The sequence below is a fragment of the Pyrgilauda ruficollis genome, unplaced genomic scaffold, assembly GCF_017590135.1.
Source record: "Pyrgilauda ruficollis isolate IOZ18807 unplaced genomic scaffold, ASM1759013v1 scaffold106, whole genome shotgun sequence".
Lineage (NCBI taxonomy): Eukaryota > Metazoa > Chordata > Aves > Passeriformes > Passeridae > Pyrgilauda > Pyrgilauda ruficollis.
The window spans coordinates 2,465,402-2,482,974 of NW_024508766.1; the positions used below are offsets into that span (position 1 = coordinate 2,465,402).

Genomic DNA, 17,573 nt, shown 5'->3' on the forward strand with positions numbered 1-17,573 from the left:
GCTAGGAAGAAACAGTAAGAAAAGATGTGGTGAGCAGTACTGACATTAACATTCAGACACAGTTCAAACATTCATTTGGGCTTAGAGGAGGCATTTAATACATCTTTGTAAAATACTCCCACCCATCCTTACCACCACTTTGTTTAGTCTTTTCATTAAAAACGTATTAATCCAGAAGCCTGCATTGGAGTAAAAAATCCCAATGCTCTGAAGCAATGCAGGATGGTACAACAGTGAAAAAATTTGATACCCCAAGGCATAGTGTGAAAAACCAAACAAATAAACAACAAACAAACAAACAACCGAAAACACACACAGAGCTATCTCAAGTGTGAAAGTCTTACCATTCATCTAAAGGCAACATGCTGAGGAAAAATATAAAGAAACAGTCACCTCAAGATAGTTAAACATTCACAGAAATCGTGGTAAGAAACAAGATGTCTTTTTTACTATTGTTCCAAGTACAAGCTGCTAGCCCTGTTGTAAATCTTGGGCATGCCCCACCCATCCTCTCCAAATGCCCTGTGACCCACCCTCCATACAGAGTACTAATTTCCCATGTTGAGCTACCTCCAACCCAAGAACTGCAAGCACAACGCTGTTTGCTTTGTGTTGCACAGAGTGCTTCTCCTTACTTTGGATAGGCATAGTTTCTTAACCACTCCCACCTCTGCCTTTTTACACTCCATCTTTTTCTTTAGTGTCTGAGTCTTCTGACTTTCATGGGTCCTTTCTTCCTACGTGCCATGTCAGCAGCAATTCCCAACCTCAACTGTGACCTCTTCATATAAATGTTGAGATCAACTCCCAGTCATTTTGAACAGCTGTTTGCTGCAGCTTCTGTCCTTTAATCCACACGCTGGTAAACCCATTTTAAATCAGTTAATTCTCCTCTTGCTGTCTCTTCACTGCAAGCAGTGGTAGGCTACACACCCTGACAAAACTGGAAGGGATGCCACCTCCTGTACAGGTGCAGAAGGAAAAGAGATGTGCTCCAGCTGCCCTCACACACGACTAATGTGCACGAATTGCCACTGGCTCCATTGGTTCCCCAACTGCAGGTCAGATCCAGACTGTAAGGCAGACAGTACATGTATGCTTCAGCTCAGAAAACCTTGAAACTACTGACTTCCAAGAGTCAGAAGCAGGACAGTCAGCCACTGTAAAGCCACCTTCTTGTTCTTACTTGTAAGAGCAACTGTTAGGGTTCAAATAAAAAACATTCAGCTGCAGAATGTGAAATACATTTGGTTTATTTCTTTCTAAAGTTTGTACATATACATATATCATTATACATATGTGAGATCCTTCAATAGGGTTGCTTGAGTTCAATGACAAAAATTATTGGGAAGCTTGCAGGCTCTTTGTTGCCCGTAAGCAACATTTATTCCAACTTATAAAAACACAGAGGAACAGAGTTATAGTCAGGAACATGGACACAAGAGAGAAATCTACTTTTTATCTCACAGTTTCAATACATCAAAGGCAAATTATTTGTCTGTATACTGTAGGCTTACTTTATCAGCAATGATAAAATAGAGGAAAATATTTATATACAGTCACCTCAAGTGAAAAATAAAGCAATGTAAACTTAAATTCCAAAATATTATTTTAAATGATATAACAATATCCCCAAAAGTCCTTCTTCCAAGGGGAAGAGGACTGATTAAGTGCCTTCATTTATCAGGAAATGATCATTCTAGTACCAGATACATGAAGCAGAATAAGGGAGGGCATCCTGTGATACCTGTAGAAAAGAGTGACAACTCTGCTTCAGGAAAGCATCTCTGTGTAAGCAAGTATATGTTTGAGTCCTTATGGACATCAGCAGCACATGGAAAAATCTTCCCTGAATCAGGGATTGACTTAAGTCTGCACAGCTCTGACTCTAACCACCCAGCATGCTTTTCTGGCCATGCCTATTCCCAGGGACAAAACAGGGTGTCCTGGTAGTAGGATAGTGTCAAACCTGAGATGATGACCTCCCCAAGAGTCAGAACAGCAAGTTCCATGCTGCTGGAAAAGACTTAATGGCTACCTCAATGTTGTTGCTTCACAGCAGACCAAGAAGTTACCACAAAGTGGTGAGACTGGGACTGTCTCTAGTGTATTACATGAAAAACACTCCAGCAATTCAGTGATGAGAGTAAACTGAATTCAAGGTTACCAGAAATAAGGTTCCTACACATCACAGAAGCGATTGGAGACCACCCAGAGGAAAGGTCTTGCAAGGACTGTTGTCAAGTTGTAACGTTAGTTCTGCACACAAGAGATGTCTAAGGTGTATGTACACACATGTGCAAAATGTTTTTCTGCATCACCACTGCTGAGTTATGCTTCCCCACTGGCTACCAAGCAACATTGACTGAAAATTCAGTCCTCTTTCTCAGCCTAAGGGAAAACAACATAGCAACAGCTCAGGTAGTGGGTAAATGACACTTCTTAACTGCGACTCTGAAACTGACAGTGCTCACCCACATCTTCCCATCACCATGGAGGGCAGGAAACCCAAGGGAGAAGCCCAGTACCCGAAAAAAGATTACAGGGCTGCAGCTTGTCCAAAGCACGGTTACACAGTGGTCTCCTTCATTTCATTCTGAGCTGCAGTTCACTCACATCTCAGTTCTGCAAGGCGCAATCACTCTAGCTGTGGTCCAGTGAAGTGCAAAGGCATAGTTTCACTATTGAAGTTGCTCAAGTGCTTCAACCTAACTGCATGATAAGAGTTTTATGTCCCCAGGGAAGAATCGCACCCTCGACTTTTGCTCTCTCTTTCTAGAATAATGCAGATCATGCTACTGTTGCCCTTACTAGAACACAACAGGAAAACTCAGTGGGTTTCCCTATGTCTTTTTCCTCAGACCAGCAACTTGTTAAAAGGTTGCTCAATGCTCTCAAAAGAAACCTCTGGGAGGCATAAGAGATGCCCAAGATACATCATTTCAGCCCTGTTGCTCTTCTCTTCCCTACTGATGAGCCACTCTTCTGGAAATTTGAACAGTTGATGAAAAAAGACCCCTCACTACTGCTGCACTGCTGTATCTGCAGGAGACATCACAGGCACCTGTCCTTCTCAGACACTCTGGACATGATGTCCCTTTGCCGAATTTTCACAGAGCAAGGTCAACGTTTTCAGAAGTAAAGCTGTGTATTAGATCCCCAGAGCACGATTTTCAGAAGAAGTCAGCATGGATGCTCCTTGTACAGGCATCAGCTGATATAAACAGAGAGAAAGTCAGCCCAGTGTTAAGCTAGCAGAAAATTCCACCCACTAGCTCTTGCTTAGACTCTCAAATATATGCCTTGCTTTCAACATGCAAAACAACAGGCAGCCCCTGGTGGACAACACATGAAGATGAAGGCAGCTCAAAGTATACTTTAAATCTGCAAAAGCTCTGATAGCTGTTTAACCTCACTTGAGAACAATTAGAACAACAAGCATCCTAACAATGTTTGCAGCTGCTGAAGTGCTTTGACCAAACAAGCCTCAGAAAAGAACAGCAGGTTCTGCAGTGCTGAGCCATAGAAGCCATACTATACTTAGGAAATACACACATCTATAGGCATCACTTAAACATGTTCATCAAGTAATATAAGTCTCAGAGTGTACCTCACACAGAGGAGTGATTTTAAAGCTTTTCAACACCCAAAAAACTCTGTCCTTTTAGCCAAATTATAATTCTAGACTCAAGTAAGAGGACACAGTTGTCATGAATATGTACAAATTTAAAAAAAAACCCTACCACAACCCACCCCTGTTCTCATCCTACAGTCTTTCAGCATCTGACAGCTCTGAGTATGAGAATTTCGTAAGTCTGTGAGTTAAGACTTATATTACCAGTAGAGTTTGCACTGTGTGGTGACACAGACTCAATAGCATTTATCTCCTTCTTCCCAGCAAGAGGATAAGGGGAGTTGGAGGATTTTGTGCCAAACAAGTCTTCATGGCAGCTTAGCTAGCTGCTCTGTCACTACACCATGATATCAATTGGCCTAAGCTGAAATGTTGCCTGTTTAGACAAAAATTGTCTTCTTGTGCTAGTCTCATTTAGGTGAGTTAGACAGGATCACTGCTAGAGTGGCTACTAATTACAGTGGTTTATGTCAGAGAAAAATCCTGCCCTTGCGGCTTGTTGCACTTTCAGTGCTTGCATTGCTAAGTGATGTACCTTTATTGGTCCAAATAAACCTCTGGCCTATACCCCAGCTGGTTCCTGGCTCGCTTTAAAAGCAGATGCCATGGAGCGATCTTCATTGATTAAACATCTATTATTTTTATGGAATAATTAAGCGTTCAAAGGCAGGCAAGAGAGAACACCTTGGACTAGCCTGAATTTGCTCCTTTTGACCACAAGGGCAAAGTCAAGTCAATGGTCGAATCTTTGTGAAAGTTTTTGCTTGCATTTGGTAAGGGATGCGCTCTAATAAATAACTAAAACACAACCTTAATTCAGCTAACAAACTGAGCAAGGGACATTCTCTCAGGCAAGGCTGGGTCTGCCTCCTTTCAATGTTTAACTGTATGCTGCCATCAGCAGAGCAGATACTCCCAGATGGCATTCAGACTTTTTCCAATGACCTCTCCTCCTTGCTCTCATGTAAACCAGTCTTCTTACAAAGGGACTGTGGTATCTTTGGATAAGGGTGCTGCTGTCACAAGGGAGAAAAGTAGCGGGTGGTAAAGACAGTTCCTCAGCACAGACTAGATGGAAAAGGAAGCCACCATTCCTCATTACCTCCAACACTGAGGGCAATGCTAGAGCTCACAGTCTCCAGCAGGTGACCATCCATGGAGGGTGGCACTGGCTTCTTCATACAGCATCATTGTCCTGTGCACTGATGCTCAGTTCAGGTGGTAGCATTTCTCTGAAGGCTGACAAAGCCTCTTCTTCCTGAAGTTCAGGTCTCCACAGTGAAGCTCCAGGTGAAGCAACCCACTATGCTATACCTATGCTGCTGGGAGAGCTCTGGGAGAGAGCAGAGCAGACGTACTGCTTCTGTATGCACTAAAAATATCCTTTAAAAAGCACAAGCTGCAGACTAGCTTTTCCTGAAACAGCTTCTGTGGTTCCCCTTAAGAAGCCTAGATAACAGATGCTGAGAACACATGATGGGGAGCAATGATTGTGCTCTGATGAGAAATGCGGACTTCTTAACTGCCCCCTCAGAGCAGATGTGATGTCCCAGAGCCTGGGTAGAGCAATACTGAAGAAAATTCAACAAGCAGCAAGCTGCAAGGTTTCTTGGCATAAGATGTGTATACTGCCTTTGACCCTGCAGAAGCAGCCAGTGTTTCCAACGTGGATACTAGAAGAGTGGGAATGTTGCAAGTGTCTGGTGTCAAGTGTGGGAAGGGGGACTCAGCATCCCTGCAGCATACAACTAGAGAATCATGGCAGTCTAAAACTCGGTCTCGCACCTCCCAGCTATAACTGTGGCTGGAAACACAGGCTACCAACAAGCAGAGTGAAAAAGCTGTTCACAGGGTTATCCATTCAATGCAGCACTGCTTCAGAGCAGGTTTTCTCAATGCAAGATGGGAGAGTCAAATTTTTGGATTTCTGCAAGCCTGGAAGGAAACAAACCTGTTATACAGAAGCAGCTGAGGTGCTAAGATGACAGACAAGTGTAGCTTGTCAGAAAAGGAGGAGGAGCTGTCAGACTAACTGCAATAAGACCAAAATTAATTTAAAAATGGAGAATGCAGACAAAGTAAGCAGTAAGCCATCTGCAGAGAAAAGCCATTCCCACTTCCAAGGAGAACATTGCCATACAATGCCCCCAAGAAGCCTGATGATAATCCTGTAATCTCTGACTTCTTCTACTGCCATAACCACATCTTCACTGAATGGCCTACTCCAGTCAAGCAAGAACCTCATTTCCCCATTGGAGAAAGGCAAAAGTTTTGGGTTTTTCAAGCCATAAGAGCAACCAGCCTTGTTATTCGAAGGCATTGGAACTGTCAAATGTCACTGAACAATTCCAGTCCCTGGAGGTCTGTTAGGCCAAACTCCTCCTCAAAGCAGGGCTGTGCAGAGCACAGCTCTACATGAGAGCCCCTTAATACAGACAGACTGCAACCTGGGAGCAGGCAGGATCAGAGGGAAAGTACTTTAGTGAGAAGCTGTTACTAATCATTAGAAAATTTCTGGTAACCATTTACAAGTGTCTGGCTACAGATGAAAAACTCTTGAGTTGGCAACGCAGCTGAACAGCATTCCTGTACAACTCTGCTGCATTAATCACTCTGCTGGCTGACTTACCACTCTACATCAACTGAAGACACAACATAAATACTGGATTTAGAGGCTGTAGTCATGTTCACTGGTTCATACGTAATTAATCTGCAAGATGCAGACAAACACACAACTAGTCCAGGGAGACTCTTTTGCAGCCACTGATGAAAAAAATCTCAAACAGTCCCCTGCATCCTGCTGAATTATAGAGGAGAGTATGGTATTGGCTTCAGAAGAGTATTTCACCCACTTTGGTCATTGGATGGAGAGAGGGGAAGGCAGTTCTTCCCTTCTCCATAGGCCCTCTGCTGTCAGGTGCAGACTAGTGGGACCCTTTCCTGTCTTTCCTCCCTTAGCTGGGGATAGCAAACAGTTCAGTCTCTGGAGCCAGCAACGCTTCAGAGCCGGGTGGGTCCCCCCAGAACCACTGTCTGCACCTTAAGAAAGGGAGAGTAAGGAGGTGTTAGCCTTAGCCTGCTCCCCGTCTTTACATCCCCACTCTCTACATGCAGGCAGAGGCCTCGCCTGAGCAAGGATAGCACAGTGGAGCAGGAGGGTGACAAGGAAGGATGACACCTCCCTGCGCCACCCATGCAAAGGCTCTCCCACAAGCACACATGCTTATGGCGGCCAGCCAGTAACTCCTTACACTGAGTACACCCAGGAAACTGCAGGCTGCTCCAGTGATTTGCAGCTCAAGTCCCAGAGGTGGGCTGGAAACCAGCAGAATATCTTTACACACTGCAATCAGAGCTACTGAGTCACTGCAATCAAGCACTGATCTTCCCCAAAGGCAAACATTTCAGCAAAGAAAGGCAGGGTGCAGGGTACCGTGCAAAGTTATCTGGTCAGACTCTTAATGGTGCTATTCAAGGAGATGCACCACTTAGACCAACTGAGAACCTGCCCTATCCTTTATAGTATCATCAGGAGGGAAAAAAAATAATTACAGTACTAATTGGTAGATGAACCTATTCCCAAGGGAGGGCAGGAGTCTTAGATTTTCACAAGAGGATCACTCTTTTTTCTTATTCTCCAAAGCGTGCATTTCTACACAGGTACCTGGGATGCTTATAGATTGTAAAGCAACAAAGGAAAATGGTATTAATTAAAACTGAAGTAGATACTATAAGTTCTGGGTAAACTGATCTGCACGCCTCAGCATCTCAGCAAGACTGCTGTAAGCTCAACAAATGTTTAATGAGTAAAAAATGCAGTGAAAAACTTCATTTGATACACTCAGATGAGACCTAAAAAAATACTCTATGTTTACAAGTATACATGGAAATAGATAATAAATAATGAAAAAAACCATATTTTTTGCAGTTCACTTTTTGATTTTTCCTATGGCTTCAAATCATCTTTTCTGCAATGACTTTGAAGAGGAATTACCCAGTTTCTGTGTCAAAGCTGGAAAATGCATTTAACAAGAGCAGTATCTTTTTGAGCTCAGCAATTTAACTGGAATTTTCAGCAACCAAAACACGTTTAAAACCAGGGAAGAAGAAAGTTAGATGTCACCTCTTTGCCTTTTGAAGCACTGCACTCCATAAACACAAGAGGTTTGCCAAGCATGTTCTAGCCTGCCTTCAAAAAGATCATCTACTCACCCAACCATGACAGCCAAGCAGGGCCATTTATAGATCTGCACCTTTTTTGGGTTTTGCTTCTGCTGCATGTATCCTATAGTTATATAAAATAATTCAGAGAATGATGTACTGGTTCTGGCCAGGACTAATTTATGCAGTAGCCCAGCAGGAGCATGGCTTGGACTTGAAGGTTATTCTATACCACCTCATGTCATTTTCCAGGAACAGAAGATGTCCCTTCTGGGTCACAAATGGTTGGGTATTGGGTTCTGCATGGTGAGCATTCTTGAACACTCTGTTATTAATACTGTTGTTGTTTACCATTCATTTTCTTGTCTCATTGCCATTTCCAGTAAATTGTTATCTCAACCTGTGATCTTTGCCTTTTATGCCTCAAATTTTCTCCAGCCCACTGCAAGGATGGGGAGGGGAAGGAGGGAGTGACCCAGGGCCATGTAGTTTGGACAGGCTCAGTGGGAACACTAAATATCACTCCTTAATCGTAACAGGGAGGTCAAATTTTCTTCCCAAAGGTGTATTCAGCATTCCCCAGCTGTGGCAGATGCCAGATTGATGTGCATCCCAACATCACTCGTGTGATGTCTCATCTGGCTTTGCTGCCAGACTGCAGCTGTAAGGATCAATTTGCCCCAAAACCTCACATCTGAGAGTGCAACATCATTGTTACAGCCAACAGTCGGAACAACACTAGGAAAGCTGTTGCATGGTGGTACTTGGTAGGGAAGGCAAATCATGCAGTGCCTGCTAAAGGCCTTTTCTCTTTGATCACTCCTAGTTCTGCCCACTGGACTAGCAGCTCAATAAAACTAGATTAATTGATTAGGACCCTTGGGAAGCCTGACAGAACACACATCCACTCAGGTAGCAATTTTTTTGATGTGTGGCCCTTTTACTACTTGGGCTGAAAACACCAGTGCATTTCTAAACAGTCCTTGCATTGATCTTGACGTTTCTATATGCATCAAGAATTGAATTCAACAAGAAGGTTGTCCTGTGCCAGGCACAACAGAACAAACAGCAAGGAGCAATTTTCAACTGGCCCTCAACATTATCTCCCAAGGCGCTCTGTGGGAAAGGCCAGTTTGGTAGTACTACTTCATATAGAGAAAGGGTGATACAAAATGGGAGACACCTATCCAAGCTCACCCTGTGGGCCAGTATGAAAACTGAGATTAAAACTCAGGTAACAGGTTAGGTAACAGGAGAGCCATCACTCTCTGCAGAGCCATGAGACTGCCCAGACAAGAGGGGCTGGGAAGTAGGAAAATTACTACTACGTCATCTTTCTGCTCTCTGTGCTTGGAAACTGCTGGCCACCCCAAGGGTCTATGGCACAAACAAGGGCCTTTCAGGTATGGAAAGACCTACCCATGGTGGTCTCTCCCAGACCTGTGCTCCCCTTGGAAAGCCTGGCACAGGAGATATGCAGGAGGCACCAGCCTCTTCCACCTATATGTGAGCTAAAGAAGGAAAATGGAGAACTGAGGAGAATCCCGTTCTGAAGAAGAAAGGCAAAGTGCTTTGTCACTATGAGAGGAATTGAAAGCAGCTCTCTGTGCACACCGACAAGGAACCCCTGGAAGGGGAAGCGACATGACACAATATATCATAAGGCTCTATATAGCAGCTAAGTGAGAGCGTATAGTTAAAAACTACACAGAGGCCCTTTGTCTTTAATATATATAATTAATATATAATGCTAATGGCTGACATCTACAGCAGCCCTCTCTGCAAAAAAATGTGAAGCCCAGATAGCCATTCCAACTGGGTAATCCCTAATCTTCCTGACTGCAGAGACAGCATGGGTCTGGGTGCCTTCCAGCCTGCAAACTCAGGAGAAGGTTCTCTGCTTGGAAGGAAACAAACAAATTACTCCAACGCCATCATCTCAGCATTGCCAGGGGTTTCCAGGTTTCAATCCTTCACACTCACAAAGTGTCCAGGGTCAATGCAGTAACAATAAGCAACAGTGACTATTTACTGTACCATCTGCTGCTAAGTACCAGTACCAACATGCCCCACATTGTCAGGAAACTAGTGTTCCCAGCACCCTAAGCCTCTAGTCAGCCTTCTGCAGCTGCACGTTTGCACAGCTTTTCTCACAGCTACAGCTCGCATTCACAGCACTGCAGCACTTGTCCAGTTATTTTTCCCACCCACCACGTAAATAAAGTGACAAGTGACTTGAGAGATGAAAGCCACATGCCGATGGGAGGAGATAAACGGGGAGGAGACAGAATAAACATCACAGCGTTCTACCCCTTCCCCAGCTCCTTTAGAAACAGAATAACACAAAAAAGTCCCGATGTTTCAATTGCTAAATGATAAATTAACAAAGCAAAGCAAAGCAGGAGCAAAGACATCTCCCACAATCTGCACAGAAACAGCAAAATATACAATAGAAAATGTCACTAACACCCCATTCAGGCAGATGCACTTATTTTTTGTGAATGACAGGTTATTAAATGAAAAAATTTTGACCACCAATACTTTGCTGCACGGCTGTTCCCCTAGTTGTCATTTCCACCCTAAGTGACCTTCTGCTTAATGCTAGGTGTTTCTGGCCTGTAGTCCTTCCTCTCTGAGACATTGCGTTTCACCTTGGCACTAACTGGCGACTCCTGATTCAAAGAAGGACTTGAGTGTGATTTCTTCAGTCCTGGCGCATCGTTCTCTCCTCCGCTCAGCAGCTCCTTCACCCCTTCTTTCAGTAGGCCAACATAAATCTCATAGCGATTTTTCTGGGAAATGAAAAGAAAGGCCCAAATCAGTCTGGAAGAAATTCTGCAGGGGCACATGAGAGACCACCTAAGTAACTTAATGCTTTCTGCTGGCCTTGAAAGCCAGGAGCTCAACATGTATGTGAACAATGGTGCCTAATGTGGATATGAACAACAGTGGCTAATATAAATTAAACAAAGAGGATTTCAGGCAGACTGAAGCCTGGGGTGCTGTGTAATTAGAGGCACTCAGTTCTGCAGCATGCAAATTCTGATGCCCTGATGAGTGGTGGCTCCCATTGCAAGTAACATCACCAAATGAAAGCTTGTTTTCTTTAGTCATGTTGATACCAAAGCTGTGCTCACACATACTGAGATCCTATGTGCTCAGGCACGAATGGAGATGAAGTGCACTAGACTAAGGGACAACAAAAATCCTGCTCTGCTGCAATCGTCCACTCCCACCAGCAGGTCCTGTTTTTCTTATTCATAGGGGAGAAACCAAAGCAGGGTCCAAGTCCAGACTGTACCAGCATGGCCACCACTAGGCACATGAGAGAATCTTGTAAAAGGTCAGACCTTAACAAGAAGGAGCAGATGAGAGGGCTATGACAGCAGCAAGGCATGTTTCCCTTGGAAAACAGGGAATGATGAAGGTTGCTGTCTGTCCAGACATTTGTGTTTTTCAACTGGAAAAAGTTCACTTTACTGTGTCCCATGTCCATTTGTTCTACTCCTTGTCCGGACCAGAGTTTTCCCTCTCCAACAGGAAGATTTCATTCTGTTTGCTACAATTACATCATTTTCCAAAACACAATTCGGCAGGGAAGAAAATGTGGGTACAGTAACAGAAGACCCCTGAAGGGTCTCAAAAACAGATGTTGGGGCAGGAGGTCCTGAGAACAGAGCAATCCACTTCATAGGATTTATTTAATAACCTGCCCCTGATATATGCTCTAAAGACATGGTGCAGACATTGTAATTTCAGTGATCTCAGTGTGCTGGGAGTCAGGGAAGGTGGATGTAAATATCTGTACTGATTGTTAACTTTTATTTGAAAATAGCAAAACAGCAGCCAAGCTATTATGCTCCTGACAGAGGGAAAAAGTATTTAAGAAAATATTTTACATTTTCTAATAAAATAATACAGTTCTAGTAAAAACATTTATTTAAGGGCAGGAAGTCAAAAAGCTTGGTAACCGCTTTGAAGTGTGGAATATAAAGGGGGGGAAAAAAAGAAGAGAACATGACAGGCTTTTGAGAATCCTTCGAATAAACAAATCCTCATAGAGGAGAATCATAACAGAATCCTCCTACAAATTAAATAAATAAGCATTCCTATGACTTCCATATCTGGAGATGCAGCTCCACAATGTGAGAGACAAACACATGAAGCAGGTAAGATGTGTCATTTAATAAAAATGGAAATGAAGAAACAGCAAGAAGAACCCTGACGATGATGCACTGAGCTGATGGATGATTCATCACAAAATGAACCAGACGCTTCTGCAAAAGGCCAGTCAGTGCTCTTAGATTGGGAACAGTGTAATATCATGAAATTGAGAGGGGGGGCTTTACTGTTGTACAGATTTATGCTTTTACTAGTCCAGTAAATACCACCAGAGTCTCAAGACTCAGCAATCAGAATGGAAATCCAGGACCTGCATGTGTACAAATGTCCATTTTCCCCTGGACTTTGTGGGCCCTTGATTTCTATTACAATTAATCAACACACTTCTCCTTTGATTTCAACCACAACAAAGTTGGTCTTTCAGTGACCTGACATTTGAAGTTAGGTAAATGCTAGTGGAAATTTTAGCTTAAAAGAAATTAATTCAGAAATTCTGTCAAGAAATAAAACCCTAGAAGTTGAAACCATTCAAAAGCTTCTGCAACACTATCTCTGAAGAATGAATGCACATAATAAAGTATGAAGCAGCCACACATCAGTATTCTGGCTTCACCTCTAACCTGACAGCACTCAAAAGATACTTCTCTAACTATAAATTTTCTGCAGTAAGCAACAAATTTTTTGCAATCTGACACAGTACTTCCTCAGAGAGCAGGCAATGAAAGCTGTTCCTTCCATGGTGTGTATAAGCAAAGACACCATCAAAACCAAATGCTACTGGCTGCATACCTGAACAAGGACCAGTTACCTCCTGGTTCACCTCCCCTCCATCTCACTTGTCTTTCACCAGGAACAAGAATGAAGGCATCACCAGTGTGTAAACAGAAAGAAAATGTAAGGACGTACAGAAAAGAAAATGGCATCTTCCTTGCTAATGGTACTATGCTGCTACCTTAGGGACTTACAGGCCCTTTTGGTGTGTTTCCTGAGATGTGTCAGCATAGCCCTTTGTACACAGACACCAGGTTTAGCCTGCTGTCTCAGCCTGAAGAGACAGTTGAAAAATCCCACCTTCACCGGCCCCTTGCCCTTTTCATTTAACCTCCTGCAGCAATCTCTTTCATCACTCCTGACAATCCCGACAGGATATTGTTCTAAAGGGTAGCTTTCCATTCACAAAGTTTCCATTCACAATTTTCATACAGCTCAACATTTAGGTTTGGTTTGGGATTTTTACTGCCTCACAGAATAATAGAATAAACAGAACTGGAAGAGGCCCACAGGGATAATCCAGTCCAATTCCTAGCCCTGCACAGGACCATCCACAAGAATCACACCATGTACCTGAGAGCACTGTCCAAATGCTTACTGAACTCTGTCAGGCTGCTGCTGTGATCACTTCCCTGGGGAGCCTGTTCCAGTGCCCAGCCACCCTCTGGGTGAAGAAGAATCTCTCTCCAATGTCCAGCCTACAGCTGCCCTGACACAACTTCAGACCATTCCCACACATCATCACAGACAGATCAGTGCCTGTCCCTCCTCTTCCCCTCACAAGAAAATTGTTGACTGCAATAAGGTCTCCTCTCAGTCCCTCTCCTCCAGGCTGAACCAAGAGACCTCAGCTGCTCCTCGTGCGGCTTCCCCTTAAGGCCCTTCATAATCTTCATTGCCCTCCTTTGGACGCTTTGGGGCTTCAATCTTTCTTATACTGAGGAGCCCAAAACTGCCCCCAGCACTTGAGGCGAGGCAGCCCCAGTGCAGAGCAGAGTGGGACAATCCCCTCTCTTGCCCGGCTGCTGATGCTGTGCCTGATGCACCCCAGGACAGAGCTGGCCCTCCTTGCTGCCAGGGCACTGCTCACTCATATTCAACTTGCCCTTGAACAGGTCCCTTTCCATGGCACTGCTCTCCACTTTCTCATTCCATACACCCAGGGTTGCCCCATCCCAGATGCAGAATCCAGCACTTTCCCTTGCTGAACTTCATACAGGTGGTGATTGCCCAGCCCTGAAATTTGTCAAGGTCTCTCTGGGGGGCCTCCTTGCCTTCAAGGCAGTCAGCAGCTTCTCCCAGTTCTGTATCATCTGCAAACTTGCTCAGTATCCCTTCCAGTCCTGTGTCCAAGTCATTTATGAAGATGTTGAAGAGCACAGGGCCAAGGATGGAGCACAGTGGAACCCCACTAGTGACAGGTCACATCAGTCTGATGCCACCCCATTCACTGTAGCCCTTTGTGCCTGACCCATGAGCTGCACCCACCACATGATGTGTTTGTCCAGCTGTGGGCTGGACATTTTCTCCAGAAGGCTCCTGAGAGAGACAGTATCAAAATCTTTATGAAATTAAAAAAGATTGCATTAACTGGCTTCTGTTGATCAACTAAGTGGGTTATCCTGTCATAAAAGAAAACCAGGTTGGACAAGCCTGACTTTTCTCTCATGAAGCTGTGCTGGCTGTGATGATCGTTCCAGTGTCCTCCAGGTGTTTTCCAGTACTTCCTGGAATAATTTTCTCAGTTTTACCAGGCATTGAAGTGAGAATGGCAGACCTGTAGTTTCCAGTGTCATTCTTTTTGCCCTTCTTGAAAAGTGGGAAAACATTAGACAGTTTCCAGCCAACTATCTGGGATCTATCCAGACTGCTCAAATATCATCGAGAAAAGTTTTGTGAAAACATCAGAAAACTGTTTGAGGTTTCCTGGATGAATCTCATTAGGCCCCATAAATTTGCAGGGATCCAGCTGGAACAGCTGATCCCACACACCTTCAAGGTTAAATGGGAGCATTCTCACAGACATGGTCCTCCATGTCAGGACACTGAGATCCTCCTGGTCTGCCAGCCATATTGAAGACAGAGGCAAAGACTGCATTTTCTTAAACACCTCTGCCTCGTCCATGTCCCTATTTGTGAGATGAACGTCCTAATCCTGTAAGATGCTGATGTTATTTCTACCCTGCCTCTTGCCATTAATATATTTTAAAACATTGTTTTTATTGACACTTTTTTTAAAACACTCTTTTTATCCCCCATAGTTCTGACCAAATGCAACTCCAATTAAGATTTGGCCACCTGAATTTTCTTGTTACAATGATGAGCTGCATCACCCTTCCCATGCCACCTGACCTTGCTTCCACTCAGCATAAACCCTTTTTGCCTTAGCTCCAGAAGAAGATCCCAGTTAGCCTTCTGCCTCATCTGTTTGACTTCCAATATTTTGGAATTGCCTGCTCTCGTGACCCTTGGAATGGTGTCCTGATAGTTCAACATGGCCTGTGAAATCTGTGTTTATTGTGAAGGTAACACAGCACAGCAAAACAGCACCCTGAATTACCATTTCTCCCATGTAACTGAAGCTGTTGCCACAACTTGCCTGCTTAGATGAGCACTCATACAGAGCTGATCATTTATCTGAACTGCACAGCTCAAATGCTGTTCGAGACTCTCACTACTGAAGAGGATACCTTTTGTTTTCTGGGCTATACTGGTTCTGATTTGTACTGAGGTACCTGAGGAATATCTCTAAAGATAAAGGATATAAATTTTATCCCTGATAAAATTCACAGGAAACAGAAAAAATCTCCACAACAATCTACTCCCTCATCAATCTTTCTATAAACATTTAACACCCCAGCCTACATTTCATCCTAACTCACCAAGCTTCTAAAAGTGACAAAATAAACTTTGTGTCAAGAACCCAAAGCTAAGAAAATGCTTGATCTTCCAAGTTTGACAAGATCCCCTCCAGAGATAAAGTTTGTGGCTTACTCTGTACCTGAGTGCTCTGTTCAAAATTAACTGACACTGTGCCATTGATCACAGCCCTTTGATCTTGATTGTTCACCTCGCTGTCAACTTCCTAATCCACTTCATCAGCTTGACTACAAGGTCGTTAGAGGTGACAATGTCAGAATTCTTGTCAAAAAAGTGAAGAACAAACAACATCCACTGCTCTCCCCTTGTCCATCACACCCAACATCACATCATAAAAGACTATCATGTTGGTCAGCTTATGATTCGTCCTCCATAAAGCCATGCTGATGGACATCGCTACTGCAAAGTCAAACTCAACACAGTGGTTACACAGTGGTCAACCTTCTGCAAAAGCAAAAGTATGCAATGATTTAAATCCAGGACTAAAAAAAGTCCCTCTAACAGAAACTGATAGCACGGGGCAGAAGGCTTACTTCAGTTCTGGAAGCTTGTGCTGTGTTACCTCCAGCATCAGTTCTGGTGGTCTCATCTGTCTTATCTGCTCTTCCTCTTTCTCAGACTACATATTTTCCTTGCCAGGCAGTGCCTATTTAGAGTAGGATCCTTTCAGACCCAAGGCAACACTGACTCGCAGTCCTGGGGGAAAAAGCTCAAATGCGTAGTCATAACAAATAGCAGACATCTGCTGGGTAGCCGATTCATTCCCACATAGTCCTAAAACGTGGCAGACACCATTATAGATAAAAGCTGCTGTCAGATACTCAAAACAATCTCCTAATGCATCTGCCTAAGTTGCATCACTCAACCCCGTGATCTTTAATTGTACCATTTTCCTTCTCATCCTGACATCCATCTCAGTGGTATACAACACAAATGGCTTTGATGAGGGTGGCATGCCTATGACAATAACTTCAGCATATCAGTTCCTTCAGAACCTACCAATGGAAGACAATTACCATGATCTGCATTCCTGCAGAATGCAGTCATTCTTTAGAGACTGAGGTTCCAATACACTAGGCAACACAGTTTTACAACAAGAGACACTTTGTGCAAGGAGATCTTGCAATCTTTTCAAACAGGTACATCAGGAAGGACAGGAGTCTTGTTGTATCCTCCATGTTACAGACTGGGAGCTAAATTCACTAAGGAAGTTCTCACCAGAAAGAAGAGCCACATCCCAGCATCTGCAATTGCTGTGACTTTTCTGCCTAGCAAGAACACACTTTCTAGGCAAGTAAAGTGAAAAATTAAGAACTTCCGGACTGTACCCCAAATATAAGACCATCCACACCCAAGAAGTAATAATGTTTCCGATATATACCTCAAACTCCAGATAGTGGTCCTTCAGTTTGTAATCATCTACTTCCTTGCCTTTGAGCTTCTTGTCAGGAGGATAGGAGCGATGTTCAGCAAGCTCAGTCGAGATCTGCTTCAGCTTAGCTTCATGGGACTTCAGCTGTTCATCCTTCAGAAACAGATTAGGCACTTAAGTGACAGAATCCAAAATATCCAATAAGCAAAGAAAAATAGAGAGGTTCCTGTACAATAATACCTCATAGTTTCTTTTTCTTAGATTGATAAGGTCTGTCATCCCGAAGCACTGCCACCAACAGCTCTCTCAAAGGTACTCAAAGTGGCTAAGCTTGGAGAAAAACTCAGCAACTAGCAGATGCCACTGGGATGGAGAGCAAACCTGTCATCCATTGCCTTGCTGTGAGCAACGGAAGCAGCTTGCTGCTGAGCAATACCGACAACATGACACTTTTGCTCTAACACATTTTTTTGGTAAATTAATTAAGAGTGTTGTCTATGCAGATAAAGCAAGGGCAGAATGAGACAGGTGAAGACTCTGCCTGAGGTTTTTGCAATGTAAAAGGAGTTCCTTCCAGGATAGAAAATACATGGAGTCAGGGTCCTTCCTTCTATTTCTGCAATGCCAAAAGCT

At 43.7% G+C, this 17,573-nt stretch overlaps 1 protein-coding gene across 2 annotated transcripts in view; it reads right to left on the bottom strand.

Moving 5' to 3' along the window:
* Window positions 1-1,237: 1,237 nt before the first annotated feature.
* The window catches only part of PSD3 (pleckstrin and Sec7 domain containing 3), a 115,480-nt gene continuing 99,144 nt past the window's right edge, over window positions 1,238-17,573 (bottom strand). Inside the window, exons 15-17 of one of the 2 annotated variants that reach the window (XM_041471287.1) lie at window positions 16,950-17,093; window positions 10,447-10,587; window positions 1,238-1,747 (exon numbers count right to left, since the gene is read on the bottom strand). In XM_041471287.1, the coding sequence (XP_041327221.1) occupies window positions 1,700-1,747; window positions 10,447-10,587; window positions 16,950-17,093 (333 nt within the window). In that variant the 3' untranslated portion in view covers window positions 1,238-1,699. Of the gene's footprint in view, window positions 10,588-16,949; window positions 17,094-17,573 lie in introns of both variants that reach the window. The other variant, XM_041471279.1, reaches the window with a different exon arrangement.